Below are 23,371 nucleotides of genomic sequence, written 5' to 3'. Positions count from 1 at the left end.
TACGTGGAGGGGCATAATCAAACGGGGATGGCCATCTCTAAGAACGGCCATCTCTAAGGATGTCCCGGCGAAGGGGCGGGGAAACCGCTATTATCAAAACAAGATGGGCGTCCATCTTTCGTTTCGATAATATGGTTGGGGACATCCAAATCTCAACATTTAGGTCAACCTTAGAGATGGTTGACCTAAATGTTGAGATGGGCAACCTTAGAGATGGTCGTCCCCGGTTTTTGACGATAATGGAAACCAAGGACGCCCATCTCAAAAACTACCAAATCCAAGGCATTTGGTCATGGGAGGAGCCAGAATTCATAGTGCACTGGTCCCCCTCATATGCCAGGACACCAACCGGGCACCCTAGGGTGCACTACAGTGGACTTCACAAATTGCTCCCAGGTGCATAGCTCCCTTACCTTCGATGCTGAGCCCAACACCCACTCTCCACAACTGTACACCACTACCATAGCCCTAAGGGATGAAGGAGGGCACCTACATGTTGGTACAGTGGGTTTCGGGTGGGTTTTGAAGGGCTCACATTTACCAGCACAAGTGTAACAGGTAGGGGGGAAGGTCCTTTAAAATAATGCCATTTCCCACACTATAAAATAATCTGTATTTCTATCGCAGGGGGCGGAGAGTAAACGTTCCCACTGGTAATCAGGCAGCGATGGCCGTGTGCTGCCTGATTACCAGTGGGAACGTTTACTCTCCGCCCCCTGCGATAGAAATACAGATTATTTTATAGTGTGGGAAATGGCATTCGCCAAAAACAGAACAACTGCAGGGCACCTGGGCATGACTGGCACTAGTGCTGTTTTCCCACGCACTACCCGTGCATTAGCCCTACTGCCTCTTTGTAAATGGGCCCCTAAGTGCTGGCATATACTCTTGTAAAACATAGCATATAGTAAGTGCAAAGCCTGTACGGTACATGCAGAGAGCTTATATGCAGGGGGTAGTGTCATTGCACTACCACTAGGGAAGAGAGGCCTTATATTGGACCCCAGACCTCTCCCACGTAGCAGTGGAGGGGGACTGCTGAACACCACAGGAAAGTCCCAGCAGGGGTGGTTGGGGAGGGGGGGGGGGGTGTAGGGAGGGGAAGGCTCTGGGGGTTATGACAGATATAGCCAAGAGTGGGGTTGGGAAATGGGTGAAGGTGCTGACATGGGGGTGGGAGGGGGGCACAGGGAGCTGGCTGAAGGTATTGTTAAGTGTCATTGTGGTGAAGGATTGCTGATAACGCTCCTGCATCTACCACCCACTGTAGAGGTGACATAAAAGAGGTGACTGTTTCTGCTTTTTTTGTTGCTCTTATACAGGCCCTTTTGCAAAGCTATTTATTTATTTATTTGTTGCATTTATACCCCGCTCTTTCCTGCTCGGTAGCAGGGAAAGAAGAAATGTGAAGAAATGGACTTACTGTGCCTTTACGTGCGTCTTTCCTGCATGCTAAGCCCAGTTCTTGCACGGCCATAAAATAAGCCTCTTTTCGATATGCTTCATGTGTAGCCATGCCCTAATGTTACCATTAGCACCTGGCCATTTAAAAAATTAATGCAGTAGTCCTTACCACCTTCTATTTAGGAGGTGGTAAGGGCTCCTGTGCTAACCATGTTTTAACCAAAAAGTGCACACTAATGTGCATGTGCTAACTGGTTACTATTTCCATACCCACTCTTTGCCCATGCCACACGCCCTCCCAAAAAGTTGTACAAAAATAAATAAATCTGTGCGCTTAGCTTGCACAGACAACAGTACTAACACAGGATGCTTTAGTGCATCCTGTTAGGCCATTTTTGCTGCATTAGGCACCTAACGCTGCTTAGTAAAATAGCCCCGTAATTGGGTACCAGCCCATATAAAATCTTAAAAATAAGAACATAAGAGTAGTCATACTGGGTCAGACCAATGGTCCATCTAGCCCAGTATTCTGTTTTCCAAACAGTGGCCAAGCCAGGTCACAAGTTCCTGGCAGAAACCCAAATCGTAGCAACACTCCATACTACAAATCCCGTACTACATACTCCATACTACATGCTTCCCATGTCTGTCTCAATAGTAGACTATGGACCTTTCCTCCAGGAATTTGTCCAAACCTTTTTTAAACCCAGATATGCTAATCGCTGTTACCATTAACAGGATGTTACTGTGACTTGATCTTACATAGTAGTGCACGGGCAAATTAATTTGACTGCCACATTCTGCAGGGACTTTAGCCTAAATATCTATTTATCCGGTCTACCTGTCCTAAGAGAACAATATTAGTCTAGTCTACCAAAGCCTGCATGATTAGCTATAGATCCTTAGGTTCTAGGAAAGTTCTACTCCTACTGATCATTCTTAAATTATAAAGAAAAAAAAAAACCTTTCCTGACCACCATGATAGCATGAGATTTCATTGATAATAAGAGTGACTAACAGTCAGAAAAGCTGTATGCAACTGATTTCAGCTAGGGCAGAGGTTCTAAACATGTAGTATGCGTACCCTAGGGGGTACATGAACTATTAACAGGGAGTATGCAGTACCCTACCCCGGCAGCACACCAGAGCCAAATGCTACATCTCTCCTGCTCTCATTCCTTCTCCCCCCCCCCCCCCATCCAGCAGCATCTCTCCCTTTCGGCCCCAACCCTCTTTCTCCTCCACCCCATGCAGTCTGCCTTAATTTGTCTGGATGGCTGGCAGTAGTGACAGCACAACAATTCAAATAGGCAGCTTGGAGGCCTTTCCTAGGCCATGCTCATGCCACATCCTTTCCCCTCCCCCAATAAATAAATAAATACCACAGACATTAACTGCATTAAGGGAAGCAGTATAGACTTCGGTGCATGGGGGGGGGGGGGGGGGTCCAGGCGCATGAGATACAGCAGGACAAGAAGCTGCTGTAGAAACACTGCCACTTGAAGAAGAAAAAAGAGCCATGTTGTCCTGCCTCTCCCCTGAAAAACTAGCCAGATGTCACTCTTGCTGAGAGATGAGCTCTGGTTACCCATTTCCTCATGAATTTCCTTTAAGATTTTGACATTAGCACTATAGAAATGACAAGTAGTAGTAGTAGTAATATTCTTGACTATTCATCACTCTTTCCTTCTACTTGCTCTGATGGAGCTAAACAAATAAATTTTGTTGAATACTACTCTTAAAAGAATTTTCAAATTACATTTGAGTATCTTCAGTCATTTTTCATTTTGTTCACATTCAGAGCCCTGCTGAGAACAATTACTACATTTTAATACCTCTCTACTGGGTTCACACTGTACCTAATGTCAGATTATTTCCAGCTCAAAAAATTTTAAACCACATGTTCTGATTTTTAATTTAAAATTTCCTACATGTTAGCCTCCACACAAAAGTAATGCTGTGATATTCTAATGACTGATAGAGAATATTTTCTAAGCAAAAAATGTATTGCTATTTTAAGAATGATTGAACAGAGAAATTCACATCTTGCCCAATATTGTGCTAAAATTAACTTTTGCCACATTTATCTTTCTCTGCTCCCAGAATCACATAAGTTCAATCTGTTTACAAACATACATCGTTACAATTTCACTTCCCATAAAAGAAAAATAAATTGCCTATTTTAATTTTCATTCTAATTATCCTACATACAAAAATAAATGGTGCTATGATAAGTCGACTGAGAGGGAGGTGTTAAGCCACACCCCCAGCTCCACCCCACTCTTCTCAGCAATGTCTCCCCAGACCCTCCCACACTACCTCTTAGCTCCACCCCTTAGCAGATTTCAGCTGTGGCACCAGCAAGTCAACTTTAGGTTTACAGATGGTAAATCCTCCCTTGATGTAATGTCCTGCTCCCTTCAACATCAGGTTGGAGGAAGGGTGGGATTAGGCACAGCTGCCTCAGCATGTGCATGGGAATTGGGCAGAAAGCAGTGGGCAGCAGTGGGACTTGAAGTGATTGGACTTCAGGGTGTCTCAGGAGTGTAAGGCAATGAACATTTTGCACCTAAACAGTGTTATCCTGTTGACAACAGGAATGCATTCTGTTGATATATTACCTTATAAAGAAGATAGACCAGTCTGGAAGAACTCAGGCTGAGGAGTCTAATTATTTGCAGTTACCTAACAGGTTATGCACTGGTAGACACAGACTCGAAAATTTCCTCTACACTGAGTCCCGACCTGAGCTCCACTAAAACAACTGCCTGAGCTAATAAATTCAGACCCTTACAGCTGGTCAGTTATTCCCTGTTAAATAACCACTTCTATCCCACTATTAGTTGGTATACCTTGGGGATCTGTCCTGGGACCTCTTCTTTTCTCCATCTATACTTCTTCCCTTGGCACTCTGATCTCATCCCATGGTTTTTCAGTATCACCTTTACGCTGATGATTCCCAGATCTACCTCCCCACATCAGAAATGTCAGCAGGAATCCAGGCCAAAGTATCAGCCTGCCTGTCTGACATTGCCACCTGGATGTCTTACCGCCATCTGAAACTAAACATGACCAAGACTGAGCTTCTTGTCTTTCCCCCTAAACCAACCTCTCCTCTTCCCCAATCTCTATCTCTGTGGATAATACACTCATCTTCCCTGTCTCATCAGCTCTTAACCTTGGGGTCATCTTCCACTCCTCTTTCTCCTTCTCTGTACTGCCAGGTTAGCGCCATTACAAAGGTTTTTTTTTTTTTAATTAAAGCTTAGCTTGAGTTATCTGCAGCAGGGCCCATAGGAATAAATTGGACCCTGCTGCAGATAATTTGAACTAAGCTTTAGAAAAAGACCCCCGGAATTATTTTCCATAGTGCCGGAAAGGGCAAGCACTCGAGGCAGAACCCCTGCATTTGGGCCAGCAGTAGTTCTGGGGTTGCCATGCAGCAACCCTTTAGTAGAAGGGCCACTTAGCACGTTATCTTTTCAGTGCTATTTATAGAATTTGGTTCCATGTGCCTAGGGGTAAAATGTTTATTACATGGGGCTCATTGTGTGCAAAAATAAGAAAATAAAAGGCACCTCACTGCAGAGTTAAGAGTTTGCTATGGCCACAGTTTTGCAGCTTGTTTGCATAGGTTTTGTTTTACAAAGCTATGCTAGCATTTTTAGCTCATGATAAAAATCAGCTAGCGGTAAATGCTGAGACGCCCATGGGTGTCTCAGCGTTTACTGCTGGCTGATTTTTACCACAAGCTAAAAACGCTAGCACAGATTTGAAAAAGGCTCCCTTAAAGAACGTGGGTCTATTCTTCAGGAATAGAAGTATGCTCTCTGAATCAAAGAATGTTTAACTGACCTTATTATGTGTCAACGCCTTATCTGTACCAATTCAAACAATGCATGACCTTCATAGTGACATCATTTGCTCTGACAATCTTGTTGCCACTTCGCTATCAACAATACGTCGCCTGAAAGCAAAAGTATTGTAAGTGCACTTGATGCGAAACAGAGAAGTGAAGTTTAATGGGCTTATTATAAATCACCATTAATATATTAAATTTTAATTTTTTACTTGAGATACTGGCCTTTCCAAAGTTACAACAGTTTGCCATTCAAGAAGATCTTACAGCAATATATGGAAATATAGCTTTATCTCATTTCATGCAAAAATTGCACTTATGATACTTTTGCTTTCAGGCGATGAATGGTGCAATCTCTCTACCTATACCAAGTTAAGAAAGCACAGTGTGCCAGTTGGCACCCATTAATGTCTACCTTGTAAAAAAATAAAGGTAAAAACTTCTGGTGGCAGCCACTGTAAAGCAGTGGCATAGCATAATATAAAGACAGTATTTATTTCTTTTTATGCCAACTGTGTGGTAAATGAGCAAAGCAAATGCTCCAACAACTGCCGAGCTATGCACCAATCACAGCTATCTACTTATTTTTAGCTAAATGCAACACTTTTTACTGTATGTGCCAAGTTAAAAGTATAAATTGTTCACATCTGAAAAGTAATGCAAAGGAGGAAGACAAGTGCAGGGTGCTGCAGAGTGTTTTAATACTAGCTTTCCCCCCACCTCCCCCATTTTCTTTTTGTCTGGGAGAAAGAGCTATCGTATAGACACCAGACATCTTGGTCTTTTGTTTAAGAATTTACAAAAAAATCACAGTTAGTAATATATTCAGATCACAGACAAAATTTAAGTTCAACTCAAGGTAACTGTGATGCTATAAACAATTGTTACACATGCTGTCTGCTCAGATCTAATCAGTAGTTGCAAGTATATAAAAGTTTTTTTTTTTTTGGTCTATTTATTTCTCTCTTCTTTTGCTCGCTCGGAACAAGGGCTTAGAACTAGTATCAGAAGCCCTCATTCTCAACAGAAAATTGATGTAAAGCATGTGGGTAAAAACTACCTATAGTCTTTACATTTAGGTCTTCTTTTACAAAGCTGCGCTAGTGATTCCCACGTGGCAAATAAGAGGAAGTGCTGCACAATCGGTAGCACAGCTTAGTAAAAAAGGCCCGTCTTTAGACCTCATTTTGCTACAGAATTCCTTCAATAGTATTCTGAAGGGCAATTTTATAAATTGGTACCTAAACATGGGCACCAGTTTTGTGCGTAAGTTATAGAATAATAATACATATGAGCATCATTGGCTCCACATATTGTTATTTACACGCAAAAGTGCTATTCTGTATTGAAAAAATGGCCGGCCATCTTTCATTTCGATAATACAGTTGGGGCCGGCCAGATCTCAGAGATGGCCGAGTTTGAGATGGCCGGCCTCGGTTTTCACCGATAATGGAAACCAAGGCCGGCCATCTCAAACCCGGCCAAATCCAAGGCATTTGGTCGTGGGAGGAGCCAGCATTTGTAGTGCACTGGTCCCCCTGACATGCCAGGACACCAACCGGGCACCCTAGGGGGCACTTCTAAAAAAAATAAAAATAAAAATAAAAATAGCTCCTAGGTGCACAGCTCCCTTACCTTGGGTGCTGAGCCCCCCAAATCCCCCCCCAAAACCCACTCCCCACAACTGTACACCATTACCATAGCCCTTATGGGTGAAGGGGGGCACCTACATGTGGGTACAGTGGGTTTTTGGGGGGGGGTTGGAGGGCTCCCATTTACCACCACAAGTGTAACAGGTAGGGGGGGATGGGCCTGGGTCTGCCTGCCTGACGTGCACTGCACCCACTAAAAACTGCTACAGGGATCTGCATACTGCTGTCAGAGAGCTGGGTATGACATTTCAGGCTGGCATAGAGGCTGGCAAAAAAGATTTTTTTTTGGGTGGGAGGGGGTTGGTGATCACTGGGGGAATAAGGGGAGGTGATCCCCGATTCCCTCCGGTGGTCATTTGGTCAATTTGGGCACTTTTTTGAGACTTGGTCCTAAAAAAAAATGGACCAAGTGAAGCCGGCGAAATGCTTCTCAGAGCCGGCCTTCTTTTTTCCATTATCAGCTGAAGCCGGCCATGTCTTAACAACGCCCCTGTCCTGCCTCCATCCCGCCTTCTATACCCTGCGGAAACACCCACTTTAACTTTGGCCGGCTCTACGACGGAAAGCAGTTGGAGCCGGCCAAAATCGGCTTTCCATTATACCGATTTGGCTGGTTTCAGGAGATGGCCGGCCATCTCCCGATTTGTGTCGGAAGATGGCCGGCGATCTCTTTTGAAAATAAGCTGGATATGGGCCGATTCACTTAGGGGCCCTTTTACTGCCATGGAGCAACCCAGAACTATTGCCAGCCCAACGTGGATTCCGGCGGCAGTTCCACCACCAGCACGTGGCATTTCCGGTGCTGCTGGAATTTTTGTAAAATTAATACTGCAGGGGGTTACCCGGAGGTAATTGGGCAGTGCTGTGCACTGCCTGGTTACCGCTGGGTTAACACAGTAGCCCTTACTGCCACCTCAATGGATGGCAATAAGTGCTTCCCCGAAATGGCATTGCGGCAAGTGCAAACTTACCACACAGCCATTTATTTTTTAGGCCATTTTACCCGCTGCGGTAAAATGGGAGCTAGCGCATAGCAAAAATAGCTGCCACTGCTAGCGCAGGGCTCCTTTTACCGCAGTGTAGTAAAAGGGCCCCTTAGGGAGAAATTCTATAAATGGCGCTCAAAATTGAGCACAAGAAAAAATACAGTGCTAAGTACTATTCTATAGAATAGCTCAAAGCACAGATTGCTGTGGCCTAACTTTAGGTGCCAGACTTACACCTGCTGAAACCTGATGTAAATGCTGGTGCCCAAGTTAGGCGCACTGAGGCAGTATTCTCTAACTATGTGCATAACGTTTTAGACTTCCTTGACATGCCCATGGCTCAGTGGTGTAGCTACATGGGGCCAGGGGGGCCTGGGCCCCCATAGATTTGGCCCTTGACCCCCCTGCTGACGACCCTCTCGACCCCCATCCCACCGCCAACCCTCCCCTGCTGTCGCTGTGGGCTACCTTTGCTGGCGGGGGACCCCAATCCCCGCCAGCCGAGGAGGTCCTCTTCTTCCTGTGAAGGCTTCGTTCTGTTTCTGACGTCCTGCATGTTGTACGTGCAGGACGTCAGACTCACAGAAACAGAACGGAGCCTTCGCAGGAAGAAGAGGACCTCCTCGGTTGGTGGGGATTGGGGTCCCCCGCCAGCAAAGGTAGGCAACAGCGGGGGAGGGTTGGCGGCGGGAGTGGGGATTGAGAGGGTCGTCAGCAGGGGTCATCAAAGTTGGCGGCGGGAGGGGGTTGACAATGGCAGGGGGTGGGGTCGGCGGTGGGGAGTCGATAATGGCTGGGGGGGTCGGCAGCGCCGAGGGGGGCTAAAATGTGCCCCCTCACCTCGGGCTCTGGACCCCCCCTCCCGCTGAAGTCTGGCTACGCTCCTGCCATGGCTATGCACCCCTTTGAGTTACACACTAGAAGAGTTAGGTGCCAGGGCCTTATAGAATAACGTGTAGCAAGATGTGTGTGCAAATTTTAATGAGTGCCAACTAACTTTAATAATTGGTAGTTAGCACCCAGTTATTGATGGTCAATTAATTCATTTCTATGCACAACTTGAGCACGTGCACAAATTTGGGCATTCAAATCTGGGTGCCATATATAGAATTCGGAGGTCAGTGTGTAAGCTTGAGGGGGCACATACATGGACAGGCCATGGGTTTGTCTCTGAATTACACATATAGATACACTCTACAGAGCACAATTAGATGCCAACAGTTGTGATAGCCGTTGACTTGACATAACTCTTGGCACCTAATTTTAGATGCGCCAATGCTGACTTATACTCATATTCTATAATAGAATCTTGGTGCCCAGATGCTGTTATGTCAGCGTCAGCATGTCACTTATATACTGCGATATCCCTTCACAGGTTCACTGTGGTTTACAAAAGAAAGTGAATTACTTTAAAAGACAAGTCACGCCAGATTACATATCAAATGAAATAAAATTAACTATCAAACAAAAGTTTTTCAGTTTCCTTCAAAATGTCAAAACGGAACTCTCCAACCTTTTGAAGAGGATAGAGAGTTCCATACAGAAACGACTGCAAAAGAAAACCAATATTAACATTTTTCAGAAAACGTACTCCTCTGGAGTTGGGGAAACCAAACAACAACAAGGCCTGTATTCAAGAGGACTGACTAATTACCCAGCACTTCTGAAGTAGATCCATAAATAACTTGAAATAGTACACAGGCTGATTTAAATTTTACTCGCTTATGTACATGGAGTCAGTGCAATGCCATCAAACCAAAAGATATGCTGTCAAACTTCCTAAGTCTGTCAATCAGTTGGGCTACAGTATTTTGAATAAGTTGTAACTTATTTAGAACCTGCCTGGTGATAATCGGGCAGTGCTGGGCTACCGCGGGAGCCCTTACCACCTTCTAAATAGGGGGCGGTAAGGGATCCCCCATGAAATGGCCGTGCGACATTTAACTTTTATTTACGAAATTAAACCCTTTCACCGGCGGCGGTGAAAGCGGGTCACCTCAGGACCCCTTTTACCGCTGCTTGGTAAAAGGAGCCCTAATGCTGGGGTTTACGAAGCTGCAAGCATGGCTGGTTGTGCACTAGTGCCGAAATAGCTCATTCACTTTGAATGGGCTATGTCAGCAATGCTGTGTGTAAGCCTTTAGCGCTGCTTAGTAAACAGATCCCTAAGTGTTTCACATATTTTCAAAACTTTTTATGGTTCAAATGTTTTAAATATTGCATAACTGTTGTATATTTAATTTTCCCCACTCAATAGCTAATTCAAAAACATTTCACACAAATCCCAAGAGTACAACAACTGAAGTATACTTCCTAAGGGATCCAGTAGACATTCATAGAAATATATCTTTTCTGAACAGGCAAATTCTTCCACCAAAGTTTTCACTTGTGCTTTTACCCAATTTTAGTGACCTCAGCGGTGTTCATTGCCAAAGATGTAAATATGGCAATGTAATTAACACCAACTTCTTCATCGGCACACCCGATTTTTTACAAATTTTTTAATATATTTTTTTAAACTTATTTGTACTTATCTTTTAATATCAGACCCATGGGCTCTGTTGCCCGACATGCATGTTTCGCTCGAGTGCGAGCTGTATCTATAATAAAGAAAAATACTATAAGATTTTATTCCCCCATTACTAGAACAAACCAACATTAACGGCTTCCCAAGCAGGGGTAGTTTCAAACTTTAATCTATCTCTTACCTGAAGTCTCCCTTAGTTCCAGCTCTGCTATTAATTATCAGGACCGAACCCTTTTCAAAGATGGCGCTGGCGTTCCTTATACCCCATTTAAATATACTATCAATGACGTCATGGTGCCTCCCTTTGACTCCTATTGGACCGATCAGTAATGTATATTTAATTTTTGCATAAAATTAATATAACTTTGTGAAATTAAAAATAAAACAAAGCAATAATCTCTCAAGCATTCTTGGTACCTGAGAACCAAGCAAAGGAAGATACCAGGAAGCATTACATATTCTATCCAATGTTTAGACTAGAATTCGTTTTATGCATTTTTAGACACTTTAATTCTGTCCCATTACAAAAACCATGCAATGGAAGAGTGATACAGTTCATTATGATGCCTTTAGCAAATATATATATCCTTTCTGAAAAAATAAATAATTTTTAAATATACTTAGGCCAGCACAGCGAATTATTAAAAGAAGACAATCAGTAAAAATGGTAATAAGAAATCTCTTCTCATTTATGATTAGTATAATAAAACTGAGTATAAGTGCAGTGCAGTTTATTCGTAATATATACGTTGTTAGAATTCTGCTGGAATTGATCAAATGAATCTTGAATTGTCCAAAACAGAATAAAGCATCAGTGGAGAACAGACAGTATTGAAGCATGGAGCAATGATATCAATGGTGGGGTGAGGTCTAAATTCAATGGTCCATACACTGTCAGCATTTAAAATATGGTCTCTAAGTACCAGTCTAGTATGACTGATGTGATGAATTTTTATAGGTCGTTTTCTACTGCAGGGAATGATGTCCCTAGTATACTTAAAGAAGAAGTGCCACATGTCAAGATTTATTAATATATCACTCATAGATGTCAATGAGAATTAAATCCAGCTAACCAATGGCGATCTCCTTCCAATTTCAGCAAAAGCCTTGCTAAATAATTGTGTCTTATGTAATGTAATGTAATGTAATGTACATCTGTTATGGATGTCTAGTTCAAAACAAGCTCTATGAGCAGGAATACGAAGTGAAACACTATGGTGGCAATTCTATAAATTGGCACCAAGATTTAGGTGCCCCCCCAATGCTGTGTGCTTACTGCATGGACAGAGTTCAACAATGGGCTGAATACTGACTAAACTAAAATCAAGGGTTCTTGGAGTTATTCTCTATTCATCTCTGTCATTTGAAGCCCATACAGATCATTTATGGCAGAAGACCTTTTATTGGATGAGATAATTACGACTAGTGATGAGTTAATTTAGAAAATCTTCTTTTGCTTTGTTAGTCCAAATGTTGATCCTTCCCTAGCTTGGCTATTGTAATGTCCTATATTTAAGTTACTGCAGCTTAACAACTTTGAATAACTTTGTGTCATCAGCAAATTTACCCCCTCTGTTTATTAAGCCATACTAGCGGCTGCCATGCACTACTGTTGACACAGTCCATTCATTTTGAATGGGCTATGTCGGCATTGCTGCTCAGTAGCCGGTAGCACATCTTAGTAAAGAGGGGAGTTAATTACCTAACTAGTTATTCTTATCTCTAGATTATTTATATATATGCTAAAAAGCAGCAGTCCCAGCACAGATCCCTGGAGAACCCCACTATCTACCCTTCTCCATTAAGAATAGTGACCATTTAACCCTACTCTCTGTTTACTCTCTTTTAACCAGTTTTTAATCCAAAATAGGACATTTCCACCTATCCCATGGCTTTCTAATTTCCTCATGAGTCTTTGTCAATATCGACTGGCTCACTTTTATGCACATATATATTCATCCCTTCAAAGAATGTAGTAGATTGGTGAGGCAAAATTTCCCATGACTAAATCCATGTTGGCTTTGTCTCATTAATCTAAGCTTATGTATATGCTCTGTAATTTTGTTCTTTATAATAGCCTCTATCATTTTGCCTACCGCCAACATCAGGCTCATCGGTCTATAATTTCCTGTATCACCTCTCCCTTTTTAAAAACTTGTGTTATATCGGCCACGCTCCAATCTTCAGGTACCATGCTTAATTTTAAAGAAAAAATTATATATTGCTAATAGCTCTGCAAGTTCATTTTTCAATTCTATCAGTACTCTGGGATATATGCCATCTGGTCGAGGTGATTTGCTACTCTTCAATTTGTTAAATTGCCGTTTGGGGTTTTTTTTGTCCTTTGATTCTCTCTGTTATTCTTTCTGGAATCCTCTAGCTCCCCTTTCTCTTGCTGTCTTCCCCCTCCCCCCATCTGACTCTTTCCCACACCAAACCTCACAATTTACCTGCAGCTCTAATGCTGAAGTCCTTGCTAATTTGAGGGTAGCCTAATGATTAGAGAAGTGGGCTGAGAACCAGGGAAACTAGGGTTCAAATGCCATTGCTACTCCTTGTCACTTAAGCATCCATTACGTCAGGTACAGTCTTCCAGAGATGGGTAGTAACAAAGTAACTCATTACAAATACTGTACGTAAGTACTTGTACTTTGCTACAGTACTTACGTACAGTATTTGTAATGAGTTACTTTTTTTTTTTTGCAATACTTTTTATTTGTAACGAGTTACATTTTAACTGTACTTTTGTACTTAGTAACAAAGTACAAATTTGAAAAGTAGTTAAAAAAAGTATTTTCTATCTCTTTGCTTTTCCACCTCTACAGGATTTCCAAGTGATGTCAAACACGGCTTGCAGCTGATTGGGTCAGAACTTACGGGCTCATACTAATAAACTACCATGGGAGGCATGTGGGACCCGGCTGTCTGCAGTGTCACTACTGCTTCCTGCACCAGGCTTGCCTCCTCTGATGTACACTTCCATGGCTGGCACAGAAAGCACTAGTGGCGCTGCAGAGAGCCAGGTTCTGCCTGTCTATCATGGTACTTTATTAGTGCAGGCCTAGTGGAGGTGCACATGAGGGAGGGAATGAGATTGTGCTTTAGGGCTGCAGTGGATGGGAGGGGAAAGAGAGAAATTAGGCAAGACTGGATGGATGGAGAGATGGAGGGAGAGAGAGAGATAGTAACACAGAGAGATGGGGCGATACTAGATAAAAGGGGGGAGAGACAGAGGCTATGGGCTGGGGAGAATGAGAGAAATTGGGCAAGACTGGATAGGTGGGGACATAGGAGTCAACTTTTCAAAATGATTGGGGAGGCTAAACCCAATAGAAATGACCCCTCCCAGGACACAAAGTGTTTGCTCAATATTGGGGATGCTCAAGCACCCACAGCACCCATAGAGCTGGAACAGATCGATGCTGGAGTTGGTTATAGTGGAAGAGGTGAAAATGTAGAAGAGAAAAAAAAATGACACATGGACCCTTGGAAAGAGAGTTAAAAGAAGTCAGGAAAGCAGTAACCAGAGACTGGGACCAACAAAATTAGAAAAATTAAATGGCCAGACAGTAAAGAGAGAAAAAATAATTTTATTTTTAATTTAGGATAAAGTAATGCAGTAATAGTGGTTAATCCACTTTAAAAGTTAATAAATATAAAGAAAAGAAAAATAAAACCAAACCATTATTTTGGACTATATTCATTTTTTTTTTTTTTTTACTAACTTTAAACCTACTTCTTCAGGTCGGGAGAGTATGCTGCTGTAATAGTATGCTTGTCCTGACTTAAGAAAGGAGGTTTTTGCCTCTAAAAACTAGTAAAAAAATATAATGTTAGTTTTATTTGTTAATTTTTAATGTATCAATTAGAATATATAAGCTTTTGAAATTTACATCTGCTCTTTTTATATTTTGTATGGTACAAAGAGATGTGTAACTGTGTCTATTGCTTTGGTTTTACACTGTATACAGAGTATGGCTTCTCGGGGGTTCAGTTTAATTTTTATCTACATAATTCTATTTTTAGTTTCTGGTTACTTATTCTGTACTTTATGAGGGGCTACCTCTGTTCATGTGTGGAAAAAGTCCAGGTATTGTGTTAGCATCAAGTATCTGTGTAGGACGGCTTGTTTTGTTTTCCAATAGGTGTATTAATATTCTTCTGCCCACTGCAATTCTCAGGGTGCTGTTGTTTATTTTCTAAGAAGAACCTTGTGTGACCCCCTGGAAGTTTGCTTGTAAACATACCAGATTCAGTAGCCCAACTTGTTAAGAATATTTTTTACTTTGTAGTAAAGAAGTAGTTTTAAGAGCTGTACTTTATTACTTTTACTTGAGTAAGGGTCCTGATTTCTAAGCCATGCACACTAATGCTAGAGACACCCATATATTCCTATGGGTGTCTCTAGCATTAGCACACACTAATTTTTAGCATACGCTAAAAAGTTAGTGTGCCTACATAGCGGCTTAATAAACAGGGCCTACATTTTTGGATAAGACTTTTACTTCACTACTTTTGAAGCCAATAATTTAACTTTTTCCTAAGTATTTTTAAAAAGTAACAAACCCATCACTGCAGTCTTTTATAGTAGTTCTTTGGGGACATGAAAATACCTAGTGTACCTAAATGTACTCACCATGAGCTACTACTGAAAAAGGTGTGAGCTAAATAAAATCTCATCCTTTTTGGGGGGCTGAAGCTGGGAGGTGGGAGAGGTGCCTATATCCTTGGAGTCCCCTGTCTGCTTATGAAATCAAAGAGATATGGTTGGATAACTACTATGCAAGCTGATAAAATCCCTGGGTAAAACCTTGCACCTTGCTTCAGTGTCTAACAATACATATATTTAGTGGACTGATAAAGAGGCATTCATGGAGGCAGATAGGGGTAAGGGGTAGGGGTTTGGACTGAGAGGTGGGAGACAGGGAGAAAAACAAGGTACAAGAGCAAATAGCAGATGCAAAATATTAAGCAAATTTTTAAAGACAAGCTACATAGTTAGAAACAGGTGGAGATAAGTTTAATGGGAAAATGGTCATGAATAAAGATACATTTTACATGCTGACACAAGCACCAAGATAGAGACCTACAAAAAAGATTAATTTGTTGATATACAAAATTTCATGTACCTCTTAATATTTATCATGTTATTTTCCTTATTTACTTCCTTTCAAGTTGTGCAGTTCTTCTCTGGGAAGAGTACAGATATGAATGGAAAACCATGATTCAGAAAGTGAAAAGGAAACCCTGATTCTAGATGCATCAAACGTTGAGCTTGTCTTCAGAGCTTAGGGACAGCTAAGTTTGCAGGCTTCAGTGTAATGTGGCTGGGCTTTTTCAAAGAGATATTTTCAGTAACAAGTTGGCAGTGAAATCACGTGTTCTTACTGTTGCTAGAGCTGTTCAGAATCCGAGGCTTCCATCTCCTGTCACCTCCACTTCTCGCCTTCACTTCTTACCCTGGGTGAGTGACGAATAGCTGAAGGAGCAACCTCCAGTTTTCCGAGCTTCTGGAGTCAGAGAGCTGCTAAGCTGCAGGAATCAGAGCTCTTCCTAAAGACGTCCATAGCTAAAGCTGGCATTGTTTTATTCTACTCAAACAGGAGGTAAGGCTGCATTGATAATTAATTCTGGTGCAGGTGGGGGGATGGAAAATGACTGCTCTCTTCAGACTGCACACTGATTGCTTATCAAACAAATCTGATTTCTGAGCAAAGATTTTTACAGACTTCAAGGGATTTGCCATTTTCTCAAACATTTCTTAAACTGATAAGTAACTTTGGAAACCATGAACTTGTTTTGCTCCTGTATATTAAGTTTTGACTTTAGTTCCTTAGACTTAAAGTATTTGCATATTGTTTTTGTCAGTGGAAGCTGAAGTATCCAAGGTCATGAAGTGCAGAGATACCATGGGCTGTGCCTCCAATGCCAAAATATTGTTTTAGAAGAGATAAGATATTACAAGAATGTCATTCTTTTACAAGGGTGTGTTTATCACTTGGTTTTCCTACCAATAGAAACAGGCCTACTGTACTGTATATGAACAACATATTGAATGGGTCTACATGTTCTATCTTTGGGTCTTATATTCTAATCTTTACTGAATGCATACACAATAAAACATGTAGTAACAATTCTGTGATCCCTTTCTTGGAATACAATGCATATTAGGTTTGTACAAACTGAATTATAGTGCTTTATAAAAATTGAAAGAGAGACCTTAGAATGAGGGTGTTAAAAAGTTGGACAAAAGAAAAAAAAAGGGAGGATTCTAAAACACTGTGGGATTGATATTCAGCGTTTTACTGACCATGGCTGGCATTATTTACTACTACTACTACTACTTATCATTTCTATAGCACTACTAGATGTACGCAGCGCTGTACACTTGAACATGAAGAGACAGTCCCTGCTCGACAGAGCTTACAATTTAATTAGGACAGACAAACAGGACAAACAAGAGATAAGGGAATATTAAAGTGAGGATGATAAAATAAGGGTTCTGAACAAGTGAATAAGGGTTAGGAGTTAAAAGCAGCATCAAAAAGGTGGGCTTTTAGCTTAGATTTGAAGACGGCCAGAGATGGAGCTTGACGTACCAGCTCAGGAAGTCTATTCCAGGCATATGGTGCAGCAAGATAAAAGGAACGGAGTCTGGAGTTAGCGGTGGGGGAGAAGGGTGCAGATAAGAGAGATTTACCCAGTGAATGGAGTTCCCGGGGAGGAATGTAGGGAGAGATGAGAGTGGAGAAGTACTGAGGAGATGCAGAGTGAATGCACTTATAGGTCAATAAGAGGAGTTTGAACTGTATGCAGAAATGGATAGGAAGCCAGTGAAGTGACTTGAGGAGAGGGCTAATATTATTTCCAGATATTCAATGCCAGGCCATGTCTGGGCTTCGGCATTGAATATCCAGTTTTGCAGAGCTGGCTAATTCATAGTCCTATATTCAGCACTTTGGGGCCCTTTTACCAAGGTGCAAAAAAAATGGTCTTTTGTGGAATATTCCCATGTGCTAATGCCATTCTCTGAGGATAAGCAGGCCAATAATTCTCACAGATGAGTAACTGGCATCTGCATTGCTGGTCTGGAGCTTGTAATGAGCTTAAAACATAGGTCTTTGAGTGAGACACGCAGTCCATTGTGCATGTGCGAATGCCTTCCCGCCCACCATGAGAGCGCAGGACCAGCAGTTCTCTTTTTTCCACGGTGAGGAGAGGATGTGTCGTTATCCACTCCTCACAGTTGGTTCGGTTGGTCTTTTTGTGCCTTCCTTTTGTGTCCTTTTTCTTAATACCTTTTTGGGGTTTACCTTATTTTATCTTTCCTCATATATTATTTTAGATTATTTTTGCCTTTTTTATATGTTTTCTTTGTTTTTACTGCGCTCGCTAGGTTGCATTTAGGCCCAAGCTCCGGTTGGGTATTTCCCTTTTCTCTTTTTTGGTGCTCTTCCCTTTGATTAGCACTATTGAGTCATTTGATTTGGCCACGGTTGATTTTCATTGTGATCTTGGTGCAATGGGGCCATCTCTGGCAAGGACACCCATTCTTGGTGTCTGCAGTATTTGAGGCCTGATCATTCCTCTGCAACCTGTATTCTTTGTCTTCATATGAAGAAGAGAACACAGTTGGCCAGAGAGGCTCAGGGAGAAAAGATTTGTGGAGCCAGGTCCAAAGCCTCGATGTCGGTGTTGGCATTGGTGTCTTCGTCATCGACATTGGCATCAGCTGTTGCATCGGTAGTGTTGGTCCATATAGCTGCTAGAACCTTGCATACTGGGAGTGACTGTGCATCAAGTGAGTTTCTACCTCCCTCAATACCAGCCGCTATGCAGGCCCCCTGGAACCGATTGGCATCAGACCTGACCCCGCGGAGATGAGAGAACTCAATGTATTCCTTTTAGCACCAGGGAGCATCGATGCCAGGCATCAAAAGAAGCATCGGTATTGATCCCCCTGGATGCATGGTGCTGGGAGCTCTGGGGCACCAAGGATTTCACCAGTCCCCCAAGAAGTTCCCCCTCCATATAGGACGTGCTGATGTGTGGGTCTCCACACAGCCAGGACCAGACACCTGCTTTGACCCTGCTGATTCAACATCTCGCACTCAAAGACCTATTTTTTTAAGCTCGTTACAATCTCTGGACTGTCAATGTGGACCCGTGTTACCCATCTGTGTGAATATAAGGCCTGTTTTTAAAACCTTATATTCGGAGAATACCTGCTACAGGTAAGTACCTTCACTTTTTTTACCGCTGGTGTAAAATGGCCAGTGTTTCTAGTTTTTAAATTAATAGCCATGTGCTAATTTCCTCATTAGTGCATGGCCATTAGTGCCTGAGCCCCTTCTAGCCCCCTTCATGTAGGTGGTAGGAGCTCATATGCTAACCACGCACAAATTAGTTAGCATGTGACAATGCAGCTACGCTTCCCAGATATGCCCCAGCACTAAAAAAATAAATGTTACTTTTAGTGCATGGGTAGCATGCGTACATGCAAAAATTAGTGTGGGATGCCTGCGTACTCCCTGTGGTGATCCCTTTTTTGCTGTGGTAAGCACATGACAGTGCTTACCGCAGCTTTAATAACAGGACCCCTGAACTGCCTATGGGTTACCATATAAAGATAGGACTGACTTTTATGCAGTCCCATTTGTGCGGTTCACCTGGCCAATTAAAAGCTGAATATCAGCACTTAAACAGCCAAGTGCTGACTCCACCCTCAAAACGCCCCCCAAAAAGCCTGTTTGCAGTTCATCACTAACCGGTTATTTTCAGTGGCTCTAAAAATGACCAATTAGCCCTGAACAGGTGATTTAACTGGCCAGGAGTAATTTCTGACTGGTTAAATCACATTGAATATTGCCCCCTGTGTGGGACTTTGAAAATGCGCCAGGAGTGGGAACATCACATGTTTGATGCTGGTAATAATATACTCATCAGAGGTGTATGCACACTCTCTCATTGACTTGCTATGCTCTTACCCCAGCCCTTTTCTGCAACAGATGCCCATGTATCTATATTGTGACCAATGTATTACTTCTACCTCATTGGAGGGAAGGCAATTTTCAGGAAGTCTTTCTTTTTTCTTATACAATTTTCAGAAAATACAATCCAAAGATTTAAAACCAAGGGACACTGATCAAATCATATGAGGAAACAAATACAAGAAGGAAAAGAATCCCCAAAGTCCACCACTGGGAGGAAGATCAGTAAGTCAAAGAAAAAGATAAATGGAAGAAAGAAAACATCAAAGATGCAATAAAATACATTAATTACATCTAATTTCCCTTAATAGAGTGGAGAATCTAACCTATTTCTAATAAGTGAATATTCTTCTCTTTAGCATCCAAATAGTCTTTCAGTTGAGATGGCAGGAGTAAAACATACGATCTCAACTATTCTTTAATTATCATTTCCTAGGAAACTAAAAAAAAATCTAATTTAAGGACTACACCCTAGGCCTCATAGATAAAAGCTCTTTCCTAATTTGTAATATGGCAGGAGATAAATCATGAAAAGTGTTAACCTTATGGCAATGAAATAAAGAATGTTGAAATTTAAAATATAAATGAAAAAATCTTATCCCTTTCAATGTGGCTCCATTATGAGTTTCCTCTGCAGATAAGCCAGTTGAATTAAGATTTCTAGAGGGACTCAGAACATCAAAGTCTTAATCTTTTCCCTTCACTCTCTTGACAGGTGAATCAGGTAAATCCACATCTCTCAAATATAGAACAGTAGTAAGATATACTTTTAAGCATTTCAGTAGCTGAAATCAACATATTAAAAGGAAACTTAATAAACCATAAATTATTATAGTGAAAATTATTCTCATAAAGATCCACATTGGTGAAACATCATACTTTCCTGAAACTAAAGGTTGATTAACATCTTCAAAATGAACAATCTTTTTAATAAATTTATAAATGATCTAGAGATGGGAATAACTAGTGAGGTAATTAAATTTGCTGGTGACACAAAGTTATTCAAAGTTGTCAAATTGCAAAAGCATTGTGAAAAATTGCAAGATGACATTGTGAGACTGGGAGACTGGGCATCCAAATGACAGATGATGCTTATTGTGAGCAAGTGCAAAGTGATGCTTATGGGAAAGAGGAACCCAAAACATAGCTACGTGGTGCAAGGTTCCACATTAGGAGTCACTGCCTGGGAAAAGGATCTAGGTGTTATTGTTGACGATATGTTGAAACCCTCTGTTCAGTGTGTAGTGGCGCTAAGAAAACAGATAGAATGTTAGGTAATATTAGAAAAGGAGTGAAAAACAAAAATGAGAATGTTATAATGCCTTTGTATTGCTCCATGGTGCGACCACATCTTGAATACTGTATGCAATTTTGGTCACTGCATGCCAAAAAAGAAATAGCGGAATTAGAAAAAGTACCGAGAAGAGCAACGAAAACAATAAAGGGGATGGGACAATTTCTCTATGAGGAAAGGTGAAAGCGGCTAGAGCTCTTCAGCTTGGAGAAGAAACGGCTGAGCGGAGATATGATAGAGGTCTATCATATCTATTTCTGTTGATGGCTCTCTCATTCTCCCTGTCTCCTCAGCTCGAAACCTTGGGGTCATCTTTGACTCTTCTCTCTCCTTCTCTGCTCATATCCAGCAGATTGCCAAGACCTGTCGTTTCTTTCTTTACAACATCCTTAAAATCCGCCCCTTTCTTTCCGAGCACTCTACCAAAACCCTCATCCACACCCTTGTCACCTCTCGTTTAGACTACTGCAATCTACTTCTTGCTGGCCTCCCACTTAGTCACCTCTCCCCTCTCCAGTCGGTTCAAAACTCTGCTGCCCGTCTCATCTTCCGCCAGGGTCACTTTACTCATACTACCCCTCTCCTCAAGACCCTTCACTGGCTCCCTATCCATTTTCGCATCCTGTTCAAACTTCTTCTACTAACCTATAAATGTACTCACTCTGCTGCTCCCCAGTATCTCTCCACACTCGTCCTTCCCTACACCCCTTCCCGTGCACTCCACTCCATGGATAAATCCTTCTTATCTGTTCCCTTCTCCACTACTGCCAACTCCAGACTTCGCGCCTTCTGTCTCGCTGCACCCTACGCCTGGAATAAACTTCCTGAGCCCCTACGTCTTGCCCCATCCTTGGCCACCTTTAAATCTAGACTGAAAGCCCACCTCTTTAACATTGCTTTTGACTTGTAACCACTTGTAACCACTCGCCTCCACCTACCCTCCTGTCTTCCTTACCGTTCACATTAATTGATTTGATTTGCTTACTTTATTTATTTTTTGTCTATTAGATTGTAAGCTGTTTGAGCAGGGACTGTCTTTCTTCTATGTTTGTGCAGCGCTGCGTACGCCTTGTAGCGCTATAGAAATGCTAAATAGTAGTAGTAGTAGTAGTAGTAAAATGAGTGGAATGGAATGGGCAGATGTGAATCACTTGTTTAATCTATCCAGAAATACTAGGACTAGGAGGCACTTAGGGGCCCTTTTATTACATGCGATACGCAGCAGCAGCAGCATTAGAGCAGCTGCAAATGAATTGCAATGTGACGACGAGCCTTGAATACTCTACGCCCGAGTTGACTTCCCATTCCTGGACACAAGCACTACAGCAAGCAACAAAAATTAGGCTGGTAGGCCTTTGGAGAGCTGCAAACATGCTGCTGATGGAAGATTATAAGCACATGGCTATGCCATGACAAAAGTAACAGAAAGGCTGTGTGCAGCCTAACCGGTGCCCAGAAGACTGGCACACAGATGGGAGGACCCGGCAAACTGGGTAGGCCTGAGCTGAGATTGGGTGGGTCTGGGCCCACCCAGGCCCACCCATAGTTACGTCCACATTTTGAAGCAATCATAGTCAACTCCAGTGATATTCAAAGGCTCTGATATTTTGCATTGCCTGCACTTTGACAGGCTTCATTGTGTATGTATCAAAGTGAAAAATCAATGTGCACATAAAACACTTTTATTTTGTTGATATATACAGGTAAAATGTCAACAATACTACTACACCCTAATCTGAGACTTGATCCCAAGGATCTTCAGGTTCGGACATTTACTGTAGAGAAACTTCTGGAACCACTCATTATTCAGGTAAATTAATTTTAAACTGTATATGTTTTTTTTCCTAAAGAACTAGAACACACAGAAGTGGCATGAAATGGGGTGCATAACCCTGAAATTTTCAATATTCTATAAATATCACCTTTGTATTCACTTACTCTTCTGTTCTAACATATAAAGTAGGGGTGGACCAATAGGCAACCCCCCCCCCAAACAATGAATAGCGTCCCAAAGGTGTATATCACAGCCACAATTTATTATCAAAAAAGAAGAAGAGGCCTACAAGGACCAATAAGGAGTGGCCTAGTGGTTAGGGTGGTGGACTTTGGTCCTGAGGAACTGAGTTCGATTCCCGGCATAGGCAGCTCCTTGTGACTCTGGGCAAGTCATATAACCCTCTATTGCCCCATGTAAGCCGCGTTGAGCCTGCCATGAGTGGGAAAGCGTGGGGTACAAATGCAACAACAAAAAAATAAATAAATAAAAAGTCCCAAATAGGCAGTCATTCAATTAGGGAACTCAAAGGAAATATTTAGAAGACGAACTTGCATCAGGAGTAGAGAGTTGCATGAGGACTGGAATCTTACCCATCCCCACAAGAATTTAACCTGTTCACACCCGTCCCCGCAAAATTTAACCCGTATCCACCCAGTCCCGCAAGAATTTAATGGTACATTAAAAAAATTCCAGTCGGCTCTCTCGGCCTCTCTCTGGGTTCAAACTGCAGCGCTGCAGGCAAGGAAGGAACAGAAGTTGGAACTTGAAAAACTCTGGTGTGCACATGTAAGACTTGTCTTTGATTCACTGGCACTGTGTACTGAGAGGTCGACACATACATGTGCCAGTAGGTCAGGTGAACATCTGATTCTCATGCTTGTA

At 42.1% G+C, this 23,371-nt stretch overlaps 1 protein-coding gene across 1 annotated transcript in view; it reads left to right on the top strand.

The window, feature by feature from the left end:
* The first annotated feature begins 15,970 nt into the window (after nucleotides 1-15,970).
* Nucleotides 15,971-23,371, top strand: part of CTNNA3 (catenin alpha 3) — a 1,864,538-nt gene continuing 1,857,137 nt past the window's right edge. Inside the window, 2 exon segments of the mRNA XM_030204967.1 lie at nucleotides 15,971-16,034; nucleotides 22,416-22,522. Coding sequence (XP_030060827.1) covers nucleotides 22,421-22,522 — 102 coding nt within the window. The 5' untranslated portion in view covers nucleotides 15,971-16,034; nucleotides 22,416-22,420.

The sequence above is a fragment of the Microcaecilia unicolor genome, chromosome 5 (assembly GCF_901765095.1).
Source record: "Microcaecilia unicolor chromosome 5, aMicUni1.1, whole genome shotgun sequence".
Classification (NCBI taxonomy): Eukaryota; Metazoa; Chordata; class Amphibia; order Gymnophiona; family Siphonopidae; genus Microcaecilia; species Microcaecilia unicolor.
Note: the sequence above shows the minus strand (reverse complement) of the source record. Positions and strands in the feature narration are given on the sequence as shown.